Source organism: Notolepis coatsorum (assembly GCF_963971535.1).
Source record: "Notolepis coatsorum genome assembly, chromosome: 5".
Lineage (NCBI taxonomy): Eukaryota > Metazoa > Chordata > Actinopteri > Aulopiformes > Paralepididae > Notolepis > Notolepis coatsorum.
This window is the reverse complement of record NC_140169.1, coordinates 92650264-92667059: the sequence shown is the minus strand read 5'-3', so window position 1 is coordinate 92667059 and position 16796 is coordinate 92650264. Positions and strand designations below refer to the sequence as shown.

The 16796-nt window shown below is 42.6% G+C and overlaps 1 protein-coding gene across 1 annotated transcript in view; it reads right to left on the bottom strand.

The window, feature by feature from the left end:
* Positions 1-5946: 5946 nt before the first annotated feature.
* LOC311228051 (uridine-cytidine kinase-like 1) overlaps positions 5947-16796 on the bottom strand; it is an 84838-nt gene continuing 73988 nt past the window's right edge. Inside the window, exons 14-16 of the mRNA XM_084313952.1 lie at positions 13593-13749; positions 10396-10489; positions 5947-8861 (exon numbers count right to left, since the gene is read on the bottom strand). Of these exons, the coding sequence (XP_084170078.1) occupies positions 10413-10489; positions 13593-13749 (234 nt within the window). The 3' untranslated portion in view covers positions 5947-8861; positions 10396-10412. The remainder of the gene's footprint in view (positions 8862-10395; positions 10490-13592; positions 13750-16796) is intronic.

Sequence of the window (16796 nt, the reverse complement as noted above, 5' to 3'; positions counted from 1 at the left end):
GTTAGCCGAAGCAGCATCAATATTCCATCTTTCAGTATTATAAAACAAAAAACAGTTTTATGTGTGGGGTAACAAATACATGTAACAACTAACACTGTATAAATGCTTCCTTGGGTTAAATAAACTTGGCCTTTGAATCTTTGACAAAGACTGTATCCGCAAAATGGAGAGCATTTGGCCTGGATAATTTTTTTTTTTTATCCACTTTTTCTCCCATTTTCTATATTTTTCTCCCATCCCAATTTCATGTCATCCAATTCAACCCTCCCCTGTCACGAACGCTGTTTCTTGCCTCCCACAAGCCGGCTGTAATGTGGACTAAGTCATACATAGCACGAGTCCCCTCCGGTACTTGAGGTAACAGCAGTCGCATCTTTTCACCTGCGCAGCTCGATCTCTCAGTGGCGAGGAGTAACGCGTGGGAGGCTCACGCTGCCCCCGACACTTCCTGATTCTACTGCGCAGGCGCACCAACCGACCTGTAGGAGTCGCTGTCCACAACGCCCGATCCCCACCCATCAGTTTCCCACCCCCTAATACGGCCAATGTGTATTAGTATGGACGACCAGCTAAACTGAAAGCAATGTGGAGCGCTGGGCTCGAACAGGCGAGCCCAGCGTCTCCAGTATTCGTGGCGAGCGCCTTGCCCACTACGCCACGTAGCCGCCCACCTGGATAAACATTCTACTAGTGTCTTCACTTGTTTAATCTCTGCCTCTGCATAGCATAACATAATATTCTTCTGTACTGACTAAGTCTCTGAATTGCAACAGTTTAGAGTTTTGCTACGTTGTACAGTAACCTAGTTGTCATGGATGTAGTGGAGTACGGCAGGAGTTGTTCTACCTGCTTCCAGGGCCATCCTGCTTACAAGACAGATCAGGCACCGAGCCCCACCTTCCCAGGGCCCCAACCAGAAATTAAATAAGAACGTAGCACGACTTAGTTATTTACTCGCCCCTAGGGAGGTCAGTCAGCCAATCAGAGATCATTGTCAATCATTGTGTAATCATAATTACGTCAATCATCATGTCAAAACATTATTTCAACAGAATGCCTAAATAGCGGTTACCCCTCTGGTGCAGAGATCCGATCTAAGATCAAATGGAAGGGTCACCAAATTATTTGTTTTGCCAAGGGCCGCCAAAAGTCTAGGGACAGCTCTGCCTCCTTAATGACAGGATGAAGCACATGGGGGGCTAGATTAATGCAATTATATTATTCTGCTTGGAGAGAAGTAGGCTTGTAGAGAGCCTACAGTATATAGATTTAACATTATGTATATGTAATTTCAAGTTATGAACAAAATTTTGTAATCTTCAGAGTGTAAGAGAATATAAATGAGAAGACCAAAAACGTTAGCAATGAGTTAATTTGGTCTGAGAAAGTTTTCATCGCAATGTCACGGCTGGCCTCGTCAGGAGTCTGTTTGTGTGTCTGAAGGTTGTATATCGTCATCTCTCCTCACACAAGGCCTCGTCAGGAGTCTGTCTGTCTGAATGTTGTATATCGTCATCTCTCCTCACACAAGGCCTCGTCAGGAGTCTGTCTGTTTGTCTGAGTGTTGTATATCGTCACCTCTCCTCACACAAGGCCTGGTCAGGAGTCTGTTCGTTTGTCTGAGTGTTGTATCTCGTCATCTCTCCTCACACAAGGCCTCGTCAGGAGTCTGTTCGTTTGTCTGAATGTTGTATCTCCTCATCTCTCCTCACACAAGGCCTCGTCAGGAGTCTGTCTGTCTGAGTGTTGTATCTCCTCATCTCTCCTCACACAAGGCCTCGTCAGGAGTCTGTCTGTCTGAGTGTTGTATCTCCTCATCTCTCCTCACACAAGGCCTCGTCAGGAGTCTGTTTGTGTGTCTGAATGTTGTATATGGTCATCTCTCCTCACACAAGGCCTCGTCAGGAGTCTGGTTGTTTGTCTGCATGTTGTGTATCGTCATCTCTCCTCACACAAGGCCTCGTCAGGAGTCTGTCTGTCTGTCTGAGTGTTGTATCGTCATCTCTCCTCACACAAGGCCACAGTCAAACTGACCCGTTTGATTTTCTTTGCAAATCACAAGGGTTTCAATTTCAAATGGAAAACATTGAAAATGCACACAAGGAAATAATTCACAAACAAAGAAACAACAATAGTCTTTCAAGTATTCAATCCAGATAAATGGCTGTGATGTAGAACTAAGTAAATATAAGTAACCCTCACAAAAAAGGGAAAATTATAACATTTTAAGAGATATTCAAGTATTTGAAAATGTCCCTCGATTCCAAGTCAGTTTCCTCTGACCATAACATGGCGAATATTGTCCCTTTCTATATCGCCTGAGACCTTTTCAAAGCTTGGAAATCATAGCGCCAGGTCTCCATGCAGCTGTGAGAAATGCTACTAGCTTAAAGCTAACCAAAGGTTTACTACAATGCTAGCTAACTAGCCACTAGGCTCACTATATTCAAGCTTTCCCATCACGTTCTTAGGTGTGAAGCACCTCATAGATAGGCAATGTCACTAACTCAGTCTGTCAGTCAGTCAGCCACTCAGCCACTCTGCCCCTAGAGGTGGCTCACAGGCAATGCACTTGCTGTAAGCATATCTATGACACCGTGTCCTTGTTCTATTTCAACACTGATATTTCTAGTTTCAGTCTCAAAACAGATTATGCAAAATGTTTCCAGAAAACCTCAAATGTAAAGAAAACAGTAGTTCCTACTGCAACGACCGGCAGTGATTGACCAAGAGTCCATTTTGAGCCCAGTACCACAGATAATGACACTTTGATTATGAATAATGACACTTGATCACAGCCCTTTGCCATGTGGCCTGCACACGTTCCTGACCAAATAGTTTTTTTTAGTCCAGCTCGCAGTAGTATTTTTTTAATATTCTAAAATATTTGGGCTGTCAATAATAACACATTAACTCATTGGGGGCCAACAGCAGAGGGCGCTGATGGCCCTTCAGCGCCAGTGCTTTATCCAATGTAGGATAGGACTTACTTGCGAGTGCTTAAAATATGAAATATAATAGCAATAGATCTAAATAACACGTTGATCGTCAGTGAGTTGCTTCCAGTCAACATGCACGAAACATTTCCGTTTTATACCGTGATGAATATGAATATATTTCTAGAGCGTTCCGTCTAATCTCAATAAACTCCAGCAAATCGAGCTTCAATGTATTTCGTTAGAAATCGTGCCATTTGTCGCTGGATTTATGAATCGTTTTCAAATAAACGCTAGATTATCGATATTATATGTGTCATCATGTGCGAACAGAAGCCGGGTCTGAAAAATCGCTTCTTCGTACTTTGGTCGGCACGAACCTCACACACACACACATGCTCCGATGGCGGTGAAAGAAACATCGGATCAACGCAAGATTGGTAACAGAGACCTTACCTCACATCTGATGTAGTGCAAAAAGATTAATCCAATTCCTGATCGCCATTCCAAATATTGATCGCGTTTATTGATCCAACGTTATATGTCCAAAACACATAATCCACGCTGCTCTGAGTGTCCCCAGTCCATCCGTTATAACGATACTGCATGCCCGAGAAGTAAAACCTGGACCGGACTTCTTAGATCCATGCACAGCCCCAGCCAGAGGGATTCCAATGATGTGCAATACCATCCGGGAGGCGTTAGGCGGCGGTATTTGCCCTTTGCGACCTCAGACCTATTCCCAATGATAACGTCAGGCTGGATGGATGAAAAATGAATGGATATAGCTAATAAATAAAATATCGATTAAAACCCGAGATATCTGGGGCGCCCAAGTGGCGAACCATGCAACACGCTGCGTCGCGGCACGGCCGACCCGGGTTCGATTCCCGGACCCGGCGTCATTTGCCGAATGTCTTCCCCCCGCTCTGTCTCCCGTTCTTCCTCTCTCTCTCTCTACTGGACTGCCCAGTAGTAAAAAGCGATAAACGCTAAAAAAGAAATCTAAAAAAAAAAAAAAAAAAGAGATATCTCGGGGCTTGGCGCCCAGCGCATGGCGAGTTAACCCGAGATATCTCGGGGGTTGGCCTGGAATGTGTTAATTATGGTGATGACTTGGTTGAAAACCACAACACAAACAATAATACAAATGAATCCCATTACCCCTTTTGACCCCTACCGCCTCCCATAACTTCAAAATCGAGCCACGGTAGGTATGGTGTTTACCTAACTAACTCTCTCACATGCTAAGCAGCAAAATGATGACCAGACATCCTAACTAACTCTCTCACATGCTAAGCAGCAGAATGATGACCAGACATCCTCTTAACTAACTCTCTCACATGCTAACCAGCAGAATGATGACCAGACATCCTAACTAACTCTTTCACATGCTAACCAGCAGAATGACCAGACATCTTAACTACCGTAATATTCGGACTATTAGCCGCGGCTTTTCCCCCGATTTTTCAACCCTGGGGCTTATATAACGGTGCGGCTAATCTATGGATTTTTACAGCTAACTGGGCGCACTCCCTCAGCTCTGTGACCGTCAGATCAGACTCCTAAATCTGCGCCTCACATAACCACGTCAACAAACCATTACGGCAAGAGGAGTGCATGAGCAGCTCAGAGCTCCTCTTTCAACATAACTGAAACATTAAACAAAATGACCCAGTCAACGAACTATTCACTTTAGTTTATCAATACATGAGGCGTTGTCTAATGTTATCTAGCTACTAATAGCTCCTGATATCATCAGTTTGGCATTGGATTTTGCAGGTGCTGGCTAACTGGCTATCGTTATGAGAGCTAACGTTGGTACCTACTGTACCCGGCGCTGGCTAACTGGCTATCGTTATGAGAGCTAACGTTGGTACCTACTGTACCCGGCGCTGGCTAACTGGCTATCGTTATGAGAGCTAACGTTGGTGCGTAGTGGGCAAGACGCTCGCCACGAAATCTGGAGACGCTGGGCTTGCCTGTTCGAGCCCAGCGCTCCACATTTGCTTTCAGTTTAGCTGGTCGTCCGTACTAATACACATTGGCCGTATTAGGGGGTGGGAAACTGATGGGTGGGGATCGGGGGCGTTGTGGACAGCGACTCCTACAGGTCGGTTGGTGCGCCTGCGCAGTAGAATCAGGAAGTGTCGGGGGCAGCGTGAGCCTCCCACGCGTTACTCCTCGCCACTGAGAGATCGAGCTGCGCAGGTGAAAAGATGCGACTGCTGTTACCTCAAGTACCGGAGGGGACTTGTGCTATGTATGACTTAGTCCACATTGCAGCCGGCTTGTGGGAGGCAAGAAACAGCGTTCGTGACAGGGGAGGGTTGAATTGGATGTTACGAAATTGGGATGGGAGAAAAATATAGAAAATGGGAGAAAAAGTGGATCAAAAAAAAATTAGAGCTAACGTTGGTACCTACTGTACCCTGCGCTGGCTAACTGGCTATCGTTATGAGAGCTAACGTTGGTACCTACTGTACCCGGCGCTGGCTAACTGGCTATCGTTATGAGAGCTAACGTTGGTACCTATATGTACCTGGCGCTGGCTAACTGGCTATCGTTATGAGAGCTAACGTTGGTACCTATATGTACCCGGCGCTGGCTAACTGGCTATCGTTATGAGAGCTAACGTTGGTACCTATATGTACCCGGCGCTGGCTAACTGGCTATCGTTATGAGAGCTAACGTTGGTACCTATATGTACCTGGCGCTGGCTAACTGGCTATGGTTATGAGAGCTAACGTTGGTACCTATATGTACCTGGCGCTGGCTAACTGGCTATCGTTATGAGAGCTAACGTTGGTACCTATATGTACCTGGCGCTGGCTAACTGGCTATCGTTATGAGAGCTAACGTTGGTACCTATATGTACCTGGCGCTGGCTAACTGGCTATCGTTATGAGAGCTAACGTTGGTACCTATATGTACCCGGCGCTGGCTAACTGGCTATCATTATGAGAGCTAACGTTGGTACCTATATGTACCTGGCGCTGGCTAACTGGCTATCGTTATGAGAGCTAACGTTGGTACCTATATGTACCTGGCGCTGGCTAACTGGCTATCGTTATGAGAGCTAACGTTGGTACCTATATGTACCCGGCGCTGGCTAACTGGCTATCATTATGAGAGCTAACGTTGGTACCTATATGTACCCGGCGCTGGCTAACTGGCTATCGTTCCTGTTTAAACAAATTTTAATAAATGGGAGCTTCCTCAAACAGCCATCTCTTTCCCGACAATCCCCTCTGTGCACAAACCCTTACATATGGTAATTAAACATTAAAACACCTGCGGCTTATAGTCCAGTGCGGCTTATATATGTACACATCATTCAATTTAGCTGCTGCGGCTTATAGTGTGAAAATTACGGTAACTCTCACATGCTAACCAGCAGAATGATGACCAGACATCTTAACTAACTCTCTCACATGCTAACCAGCAGAATGATAACCAGACATCTTAACTAACTCTCTCACATGCTAACCAGCAGAATGATGACCAGACATCTTAACTAACTCTCTCACATGCTAACCAGCAGAATGATGACCAGACATCCTAACTAACTCTCTCACATGCTAACCAGCAGAATGATGACCAGACATCCTAACTAACTCTCTCACATGCTAACCAGCAGAATGATGACCAGACATCTTAACCAACTCACATGCTAACCAGCAGAATGATGACCAGACATCCCCTGGTCTATTGAACTGCAGAGATTATAATTACAAGATTCTGTCATGCATTTCTTTATTACCACAAGCCCCTACAGGAGTAAACATTCTTATATTTCTCTAATTGTGTTCATCTCAATTAATCACAGCCTTTTTCAATTAATCATGCGATTAACTTGTTAAGGCGATGTTAATCGTCTCACAGCTGTATAAAATAGCCTACATGGGGTAGAATGTGTGTGTAGTAGTGTAGGCCACAGGCAAAACTATCCTTGTTGCCAACTCCTGGGTTTCTCTTTCCATTTAACTGTGACCACGTACTTGTAGTATTGATGAGATGTATATTTAATAGGGATGTCCGATATTATCGACCTACCGATATTATCGGCCGATATCGCCATTAAAATGTGATATCGGAAAATATCGGTATTTATTTAATTTTTTTACATTTCTATAACCTTTATTTACCCAGGCAAGCAAGTAAGAACAAATTCTGATTTTATTTATTCTCAAAAGTATGCATAATGTTGTGTTAATTCCACAACAAGAGATATGTTAATTACCTGAAATTATTCCGTTTTTGGGGGGGGGGGGGGGGGGGGGGGGGACCCTGCATATATCGGTATCGGTTGATATCGGTATCGGAAATTAAGAGTTGGACAATATCGGTATATCGGTATCGGTAAAAAAGCCAATATACTTGAAGCATCGATGACAAAGTATCCGTTTTCTGTGATACTGGGTTGTGATTCTAGAGCAGCTCTCGTCAATTAACGGCTCTTACGGATTAACCCAATTACTCTGTATGTCTGGTGTATTAGCCGTCCTGTAGATTAGACGACAACAGAGGACATACGTCTGTGACTTGTCTGTGTTTATGTCCTGGAAGGTTGTGTACTATGGGCTCTACCTGTGCTGCTTCTCCTTGCCCTGTGCCATTTGTCGTTTTTGTAACTAACTAACTAACTAACTAACTAACTAAGTTATCCCTGAAGGTGAAGCTGGACTAGGTCTGGCCACCGTAAGCCAAGGGGTCGTCAATAAAAGGGTCAGTCTATATTGACAAATAAGTCAGTCAATCAATCAATCAATCAATCAATCAATCATCTCCAAACATCCTGGCTTCACAGATCCTGCTGCACCAGCACCATGAATACAAGAAATCAATCAATCAAGTAATTTAATCACTGGATAGCTAGATCAGCTCTTCCATCATCCACTCTCAGCCCAGTTCTGATTGAGGAGATATTAGGGTTAGGGTTATAGGATAATAGGGTTAGGGACTCTCAGCCCAGTTCTGATTGAGGAGATATTAGGGTTAGGGTTATAGGATAATAGGGTTAGGGACTCTCAGCCCAGTTCTGATTGAGGAGATATTAGGGTTAGGGTTATAGGATAATAGGGTTAGGGACTCTCAGCCCAGTTCTGATTGAGGAGATATTAGGGTTAGGGTTATAGGATAATAGGGTTAGGGACTCTCAGCCCAGTTCTGATCGAGGCGATATTAGGGGTGTTAAATGTTTTTTTTTTTTTTTTTTATAGATGCAGTGTGACACATCTATATGAATGCAGGAATACATTAATCTGTGAGTGTCTAAATCAATCAATTAACGTGTTGATCTGTTTAATTCCTTTAGGAACACAACACTATGAGCTAATTATATTTTGATTACACACATTCAGTTATTACGAGGGGAGACAGTTGTCACTTTTATCTGTCAATTGATGATCCAATTGAAATCAAATCACCGTTGGACTGAATGGTTATGACCGAAGATACCCCAATAAAGGAAGGTGGCGCATTGACAGCACCAATGGGATGAGTGGGCACTGGGCAGGACCTTTACAGACAGCACCAATGGGATGAGTGGGCACTGGGCAGGACAATGGGATGAGTGGGCACTGGGCAGGACAATGGGATGAGTGGGCACTGGGCAGGACAATGGGATGAGTGGGCACTGGGCAGGACTTTTACAGACACGCACCATCATTGGTGCCACGTCATGTTTGTTTATCTGCGTTTTTCACTGGATCTACAGGTCAGAAAAAAACATAAATCCAGCGTCAAGATGTTCAGAACAGCTCCAACTTGTACGATATGGTCCAATATGTGCCTGGATGTCTATGGTAAAGTAGAAATTGGCACGTTCAGCCAAGAACCTCTTCATCTCTCATCGGGAGGAATGGCTCGACAGCAACATCATGACATCGACCCTCCTCAGGAGGTTATCTCGAGCACTTTGACCTTTGACCCATCAGGACAACAGAGAAATAGAGATTCAAGTAAGATATACCAGTTTGGATTCCATTGAAAACAATGGACACATCCATCCAATTTCTATAGATTAAAAAAAAAGAAAAAAAAAAAAGAAAAAAAAACTCTCTGGCTTGAATGGAAATGTTCCATTAAGGGGAGACACTGCAGGTGAATAGGGTAAAAAAATTAACTAATAGATATCACAATGAAACTTCCCCAGTTGATTACTTATATTAAGACAAGACTTTTTTGTATTACAAGTTTTCTGAAATTGTATGTTTAAATATGCAAATGAGGCATGATCTACTTAAATATGCACTAATTTGCATATAATTCCAGGACAGAAATCTGAACATTGGATAAAGCCATTTTCAAAATTATAGTTTCATTTTGTTGACATATTAGAGCCAAAGGTTATTACAGAGGGGATTTTGGATATCTCTTTGTATCACTCCATAAATCAGAAAATACTCCATTCAGTCCATTTTTATGGTAAAATTCCATATTTCGCCATGTTTTTAGGAATAAAATGTGATATAAATCAGGGTATGAATGCGATATCAACAAACCCTTCTGTAAATACCTTCAGAACATAGATATTAATAGAACTGGAAGGTTTGGTGTATGTGAGTGCTACTGAAGTGGAGATTTCTGGCTCAGAGTATGAGGAAAAACTCTTAAAACTCATTTTTGGGAAAACGCCTTCAAAGTTCTGTATTGTAAAATGCCATACTTTTTTTTTTAAACAGATATTTACAAACACAATACCTAATCAAACCATTAGTAATAGACAACCTAAACACATGCCTGATAACTGAATAATAATGATGTTATTGAACTGAACAGAACTACACACAGGCTACAAACAGTGTAGTACAGTGTAGTACCCCCTAATAGGCAAAAAATATTTGAATAGATATCACTATGAAACTTTCCCAATTTGTTATGTACATATAAACTAAGAAAAAATATATTGCAAGTTTTCTGAAATTTATGTTTATATATGCAAATGAGGCACTTCCCCATTAAATATGTGCACATTTATGGATGCAATAAGGCGAAATGATGTAAAATAAACAACTAAATGTGTGTTATTGACGTTTTATTGTCACTAGTTTCATAGAAGACATGTTTAGGAAGCAAAATATAACAAAATCTCAAAATCAACAAAAAAAGTATATTTGACTATTCACCTGCAGTGTCTCGCCTTCTATAAAAAAATCCATTATATCAAATTTAATAGAAGTCACATTGACCTAATGGTGAACTCCAATCCGTTTCCACGTTCCAATCGGCAGACCCATTCTAGGGTAACTAGTTCTATGGGCTGGCCCCCCTGGGGAGAGAGCAGAGCTGGACTGTGACAGGATGATGATGCGCCTCAGGCTCCTGGAGCCATCTCATGGAATCCCTTCAGTTGCAGCAGGTATGGCTAAGTGCATTGTGTGATGACCCCTGACCGACCCCACACCCCCACCCCCTCGCTTTTCCACCCTTCTCTCTTCAGCAGTTCATTCCTCACTTCTCTTCTCTCTCTCTTCAGCAGTCCATCCCTTCATCGCTCTCGTACCAGTCTGAGGGAGCATCTGTTCCAAAGTAGCGATCTCCAAAATTACCTGAAGGAGGAGAGGGGAAGTCAGGTGAAGAGATCAGAAGAGAAGAGAGGTTAGATGAAGAGAAGAGAGGTTTGATGAAGAGAAGAGAGGTTAGAAGAAGAGAAGAGAGGTTTGATGAAGAGAAGAGAGGTTTGATGAAGAGAAGAAGAGAGGTTGGATGAAGAGAGGTTAGAAGAAGAGAAGAAGAGAGGTTAGATGAAGAGAAGAGAGGTTTGATGAAGAGAAGAAGAGAGGTTAGATGAAGAGAAGAGAGGTTTGATGAAGAGAAGAAGAGAGGTTGGATGAAGAGAAGAGAGGTTTGATGAAGAGAAGAAGAGAGGTTGGATGAAGAGAAGAAGAGAGGTTGGATGAAGAGGTTAGATGAAGAGAAGAAGAGAGGTTAGATGAAGAGAAGAAGAGAGGTTAGATGAAGAGAAGAAGAGAGGTTAGATGAAGAGAAGAAGAGAGGTTAGAAGAAGAGAAGAAGAGAGGTTAGATGAAGAGAAGAAGAGAGGTTAGAAGAAGAGAAGAAGAGAGGTTAGATGAAGAGAAGAAGAGAGGTTAGATGAAGAGAAGAAGAGAGGTTAGAAGAAGAGAGGTTAGAAGAAGAGAAGAAGAGAGGTTAGAAGAAGAGAGGTTAGATGAAGAGAAGACGAGAGGTTAGATGAAGAGAAGAAGAGAGGTTAGATGAAGAGAAGAAGAAGAGAAGAAGAGAAGAAGAGAGGTTAGAAAAAGAGGTTAGAAGAAGAGAGGTTAGATGAAGAGAAGAGAGGTTAGAAGAAGAGAAGTTAGAAGAAGGGAGGTTAGAAGAAGAGAAGAAGAGAGGTTAGATGAAGAGAAGAAGAGGTTAGATGAAGAGAAGAAGAGAGGTTAGAAGAAGAGAGGTTAGAAGAAGAGAAGAAGAGAGGTTAGAAGAAGGGAGGTTAGAAGAAGAGAAGAAGAGAGGTTAGATGAAGAGAAGAAGAGAGGTTAGAAGAAGGGAGGTTAGAAGAAGAGAAGAAGAGAGGTTAGATGAAGAGAAGAGGTTAGATGAAGAGAAGAAGAGAGGTTAGAAGAAGAGAAGAAGAGAGGTTAGAAGAAGAGAAGAAGAGAGAAGAGAAGAAGAGAAGAAGAGAGGTTAGAAGAAGAGAAGAAGAGGTTAGAAGAAGAGAAGAAGAGAGGTTAGATGAAGAGTAGAAGAGAGGTTAGAAGAAGAGAGGTTAGATGAAGAGAAGAAGAGAGGTTAGATGAAGAGTAGAAGAGAGGTTAGAAGAAGAGAAGAAGAGAGGTTAGAAGAAGAGAGGTTAGATGAAGAGAAGAAGAGAGGTTAGAAGAAGAGAAGAAGAGAGGTTAGAAGAAGAGAGGTTAGATGAAGAGAAGAAGAGAGGTTAGAAGAAGAGAGGTTAGAAGAAGAGAGGTTAGATGAAGAGAAGAAGAGAGGTTAGAAGAAGAGAAGAAGAGAGGTTAGATGAAGAGAAGAAGAGAGGTTAGATGAAGAGAAGAAGAGGTTAGATGAAGAGAAGAAGAGAGGTTAGAAGAAGAGAGGTTAGAAGAAGAGAAGAAGAGAGGTTAGATGAAGAGAAGAAGAGAGGTTAGAAGAAGAGAAGAAGAGAGGTTAGATGAAGAGAAGAAGAGAGGTTAGAAGAAGAGAAGAAGAGAGGTTAGATGAAGAGAAGAAGAGAGGTTAGAAGAAGAGAAGAAGAGAGGTTAGATGAAGAGAAGAAGAGAGGTTAGAAGAAGAGAAGAAGAGGTTAGAAGAGAAGAAGAGAGGTTAGATGAAGAGAAGAAGAGAGGTTAGATGAAGAGAAGAAGAGAGGTTAGAAGAAGAGAAGAAGAGGTTAGAAGAAGAGAAGAAGAGAGGTTAGATGAAGAGAAGAAGAGAGGTTAGAAGAAGAGAAGAAGAGGTTAGAAGAAGAGAGGTTAGAAGAAGAGAAGAAGAGAGGTTAGAAGAAGAGAAGAAGAGAGGTTAGAAGAAGAGAGGTTAGAAGAAGAGAAGAAGAGAGGTTAGAAGAAGAGAGGTTAGATGAAGAGAAGAAGAGAGGTTAGAAGAAGAGAAGAAGAGGTTAGAAGAAGAGAGGTTAGAAGAAGAGAAGAAGAGAGGTTAGAAGAAGAGAGGTTAGATGAAGAGAAGAAGAGAGGTTAGAAGAAGAGAAGAAGAGGTTAGAAGAAGAGAGGTTAGAAGAAGAGAAGAAGAGAGGTTAGAAGGAGAAGAAGAGAGGTTAGAAGAAGAGAGGTTAGAAGAAGAGAGGTTAGATGAAGAGTAGAAGAGAGGTTAGAAGAAGAGAAGAAGAGAGGTTAGAAGAAGAGAAGAAGAGAGGTTAGAAGAAGAGAGGTTAGAAGAAGAGAGGTTAGATGAAGAGTAGAAGAGAGGTTAGAAGAAGAGTAGAAGAGAGGTTAGATGAAGAGAAGAAGAGAGGTTAGATGAAGAGAAGAAGAGGTTAGAAGAAGAGAAGAAGAGAGGTTAGAAGAAGAGAGGTTAGATGAAGAGAAGAAGAGAGGTTAGAAGAAGAGAAGAAGAGAGGTTAGAAGAAGAGAGGAAGAGAGGTTAGATGAAGAGAAGAAGAGAGGTTAGAAGAAGAGAGGTTAGATGAAGAGAAGAAGAGAGGTTAGATGAAGAGAAGAAGAGAGAGAAAACCTACTCCTAATAACAGAAGACTTATGTCTCACCGATGCCTGGTATGATGTAATAATAGAAGATATGTCTCACCGATGCCTGGTATGATGTAATAATAGAAGATATGTCTCACCGATGCCTGGTATGATGTAATAACAGAAGATATGTCTCACCGATGCCTGGTATGATGTAATAATAGAAGATGTCTCACCGATGCCTGGTATGATGTAATAATAGAAGATATGTCTCACCGATGCCTGGTATGATGTAATAACAGAAGATATGTCTCACCGATGCCTGGTATGATGTAATAACAGAAGATATGTCTCACCGATGCCTGGTATGATGTAATAACAGAAGATATGTCTCACCGATGCCTGGTATGATGTAATAATAGAAGATGTCTCACCGATGCCTGGTATGATGTAATAATAGAAGATATGTCTCACCGATGCCTGGTATGATGTAATAACAGAAGACATATGTCTCACCGATGCCTGGTATGATGTAATAACAGAAGATATGTCTCACCGATGCCTGGTATGATGTGGAACTCATCGTTCACCTCCTTGTCGACGGCCGTGGTGATGATGCGGACCTTGGGGAAGGCGTAGGCCACGGAGTGGACCCCCATCTCAGCCATCAGCAGAGACAGTAGGAAGATCTTATCCTCTGGAACATCATGGTCCTTCAGGAGGGAGAGAAACAGAAACACAGATCATCAGCCCATATGCAAACACACTACCTCAGCTTAATGGTGCTCATATGATACGTGTTCATGGTCCTTCGTGGGGGGGGGGGGGGGGGAAGAGAGAGAGGAGAGAGAGAGAGAGAGAGAGAGAGAGAGCGAGATTAGATAGGGCTGCACAATCATTTTAAATAATCAAATTCACAATATGGCCTAGTAGTGTAATATCCAAATCTCAGAAGGCTACATGCAATATTGGAGATGAATGTGAAATGTGTCCAAATAACATTCTAAGATCAAATAAATAAAATAAACAAGCTATGATAATAATAATAATTACAATATAAATATAATAAAGATAAAATAAACAAGCTAGGATAATAATAATAATATAAATATAATAAATTAAAGATAAAATAAACAAGCTAGGATAATAATAATAACAACAACAACAACAACAACAACAACAACAACAACAACAACAATAATAATAATAATAATAATAATAATAATAATATAAATATAATAAAATACAGATAAAATAAACACAGGGCTGCTTGCCCTTGACATCTGCACTGGATCTCTAGTGAATAAGTGAAACATTATGTATACTCTATGAATGATATAAATCTGTATACTCCATGAATAATGTAATAATATGTATACTCTATGAATAACATGAATATGTGCGTAAATACAACCTATAAATATACAGACGTACCTCTATCCTAAGTCTACCCTGGTACAAATATACATAACTTTATACTACGTCTGCTCTGGTATAATACACAGAACCTAACTCTGTCCTCCTATCCTAAGTCTACTGCAGTCCCTGCAGTCTGATGGTAATCAGTAATCCAGGCAACCAGGCCATGGTCCAACTGCATCACGAGATATTATTGTGTAAGACACTTCAGAATGTTACCTTTTTCAAGAGAGACCAGACTCATGCATGTGCTATATAAGTATAAAATATAATAAATATCACAAATTACTTTGGGTATGTAATTGTCAGGCGTTTTACGCTAGATGTGGGGTATTATCCATAAGTGGTTAAGAGACAGAAACCCCGGCAGGGCCTAACAAAAATAATGGTTTGTTTCCGGTTGCCGACCGACCCTGCCGATTTAGGTGCGACCCAATATATATTATAGTTTAAAAAAAAAAAAAAAAAAAAAAAAGTTTCATAGAAATCTTAGTCAAACCTTTAGTATTATGGATATTAAACATGCTGGCAGAGTACATGCATCCATGTTGTTGTGAACATTTTAATTAAATAAAGAAATTCCCTATCCATAGTCGCCGTGGAAAAGAATAAAATAAAAAAATTAAATAAAATAAATTCCCTACCTACCCATGGCCTTAACAAGTCAAGTCAAGAGTTTTAATTGTCACGGCATACAGGTATACAATGAAATGCGGGTGGTCTTGCCCGCAACGATGTGCAATACAGTGGTACAACATATAATAGAATAAAAAAAATTAAAAAAAAAACTTTGTGCAGTAAACGGGTAACAGGTAACATGGAGTGACATCTCGGTATCTGTACATAGTTATTTACAGAGCATATGGGACATGCTAGTTAGCTTTGGTAGTGCAATACACTGTTCCCGTTATTCTAATTTAAAGTGTCCTTTCCTTTTGGCCATAAGTGTGCGTGTGTGCGACATGAGTGTGTGCCCGCTCCGTGGACAGGGTGAGCACCCGCTCATGTTAAAGTGTTAAGTGGCTGCTCGTGTGTGAGCGTGCACAGCGTGCGTGTCGTGTGTGTGTTCATGTGTGCTTGTGTGTGGATAGTTCAGTGTTCTGAGCACTCAATGTTCATTGTTCAGGGCTCTGATGGCCTGGGGGAAGAAGCTGAGCCTAAGCCGCTCTGTCCTAGTAGCTGGGGTTCGCAGGCGTCTGCCTGACCTCAGCAGCTGAAACAGGCTGTTATTGGGGTGGTGAGGGTCTTTCATTATCCTGCAGGCTCTGGATTTGCACCTCTTGTTGTATAGAACCTGCAGGGGGGGTAGTGCAATACCCGTGGTACGCTCGGCTGAGCGCACCACTCTTTGTAGGGCCTTCTTGTCCTGTGCCGTGCTGTTTCCATACCAGGCAGTGATGTTTCCGGTCAGGATGCTCTCTACAGCTCCTGAGTAGAAGGACTGGAGTATCTTCCCCGATATTCTGAACTTCCTTAACTGTCTCAGGTGGTAGAGGCGCTGTTTCGCCTTCTTTACTACTGTGTCTATGTGTGTTGACCATGTCAGGTCCTCTGAGATGTGGACCCCCAGGTACTTAAAGCTGCTCACCCTGTCCACGGTAGCCCCGTTAATCATCAGTGGTGTGTGCGTCTCCTGCTGTCCTCTCCTATAATCCACGATCAGCTCCTTGGTTTTACCAATGTTCAGGAGCAGGCTGTTGTCCTGGCACCAGCGTTCCAGTACCTCAACCTCCTCCCGGTAGGCCTTCTCGTCGTTGTCCGAGATCAGCCCCACCACCACCGTGTCGTCTGCAAACTTCACTATGGAGTTGGAGCTGAACTTGGCCACACAATCGTGTGTGTAGAGTGAGTACAGCAGGGGGCTCAGAACACAGCCCTGGGGGGACCCGATGCTCAGGGTGATGGTGTTGGAGGTCTGACCCCCCACCCTGACCGCCTGGGGTCTTTCGCTCAGAAAGTCCAGCACCCAGGCGCTCAGGGCGGAGCTCAGACCTAGCTCGATCAGCTTGTCCACCAGTCTGGTGGGGACTATGGTGTTGAACGCTGAGCTGTAGTCAATGAACAACAGTCTCACATAGCCCCCCTTCTGACGGTCAAGGTGCGAGAGGGTGCTGTGCAGTACCTGGGAGACCGCGTCGTCGGTGGACCTGTTTGTCCTGTATGCAAATTGCATAGGGTCCATATCACTGGGGAGGGAGGCACAAATGTGGTCCTTGACCAGCCTCTCGAAACATTTCATGACCACAGAGGTGAGTGCCACCGGTCTGTAGTCATTTGGACATGTTGGGGAGGGTTTCTTCGGTACAGGGATGATGGTAGACATCTTGAAGCAGGCAGGGAC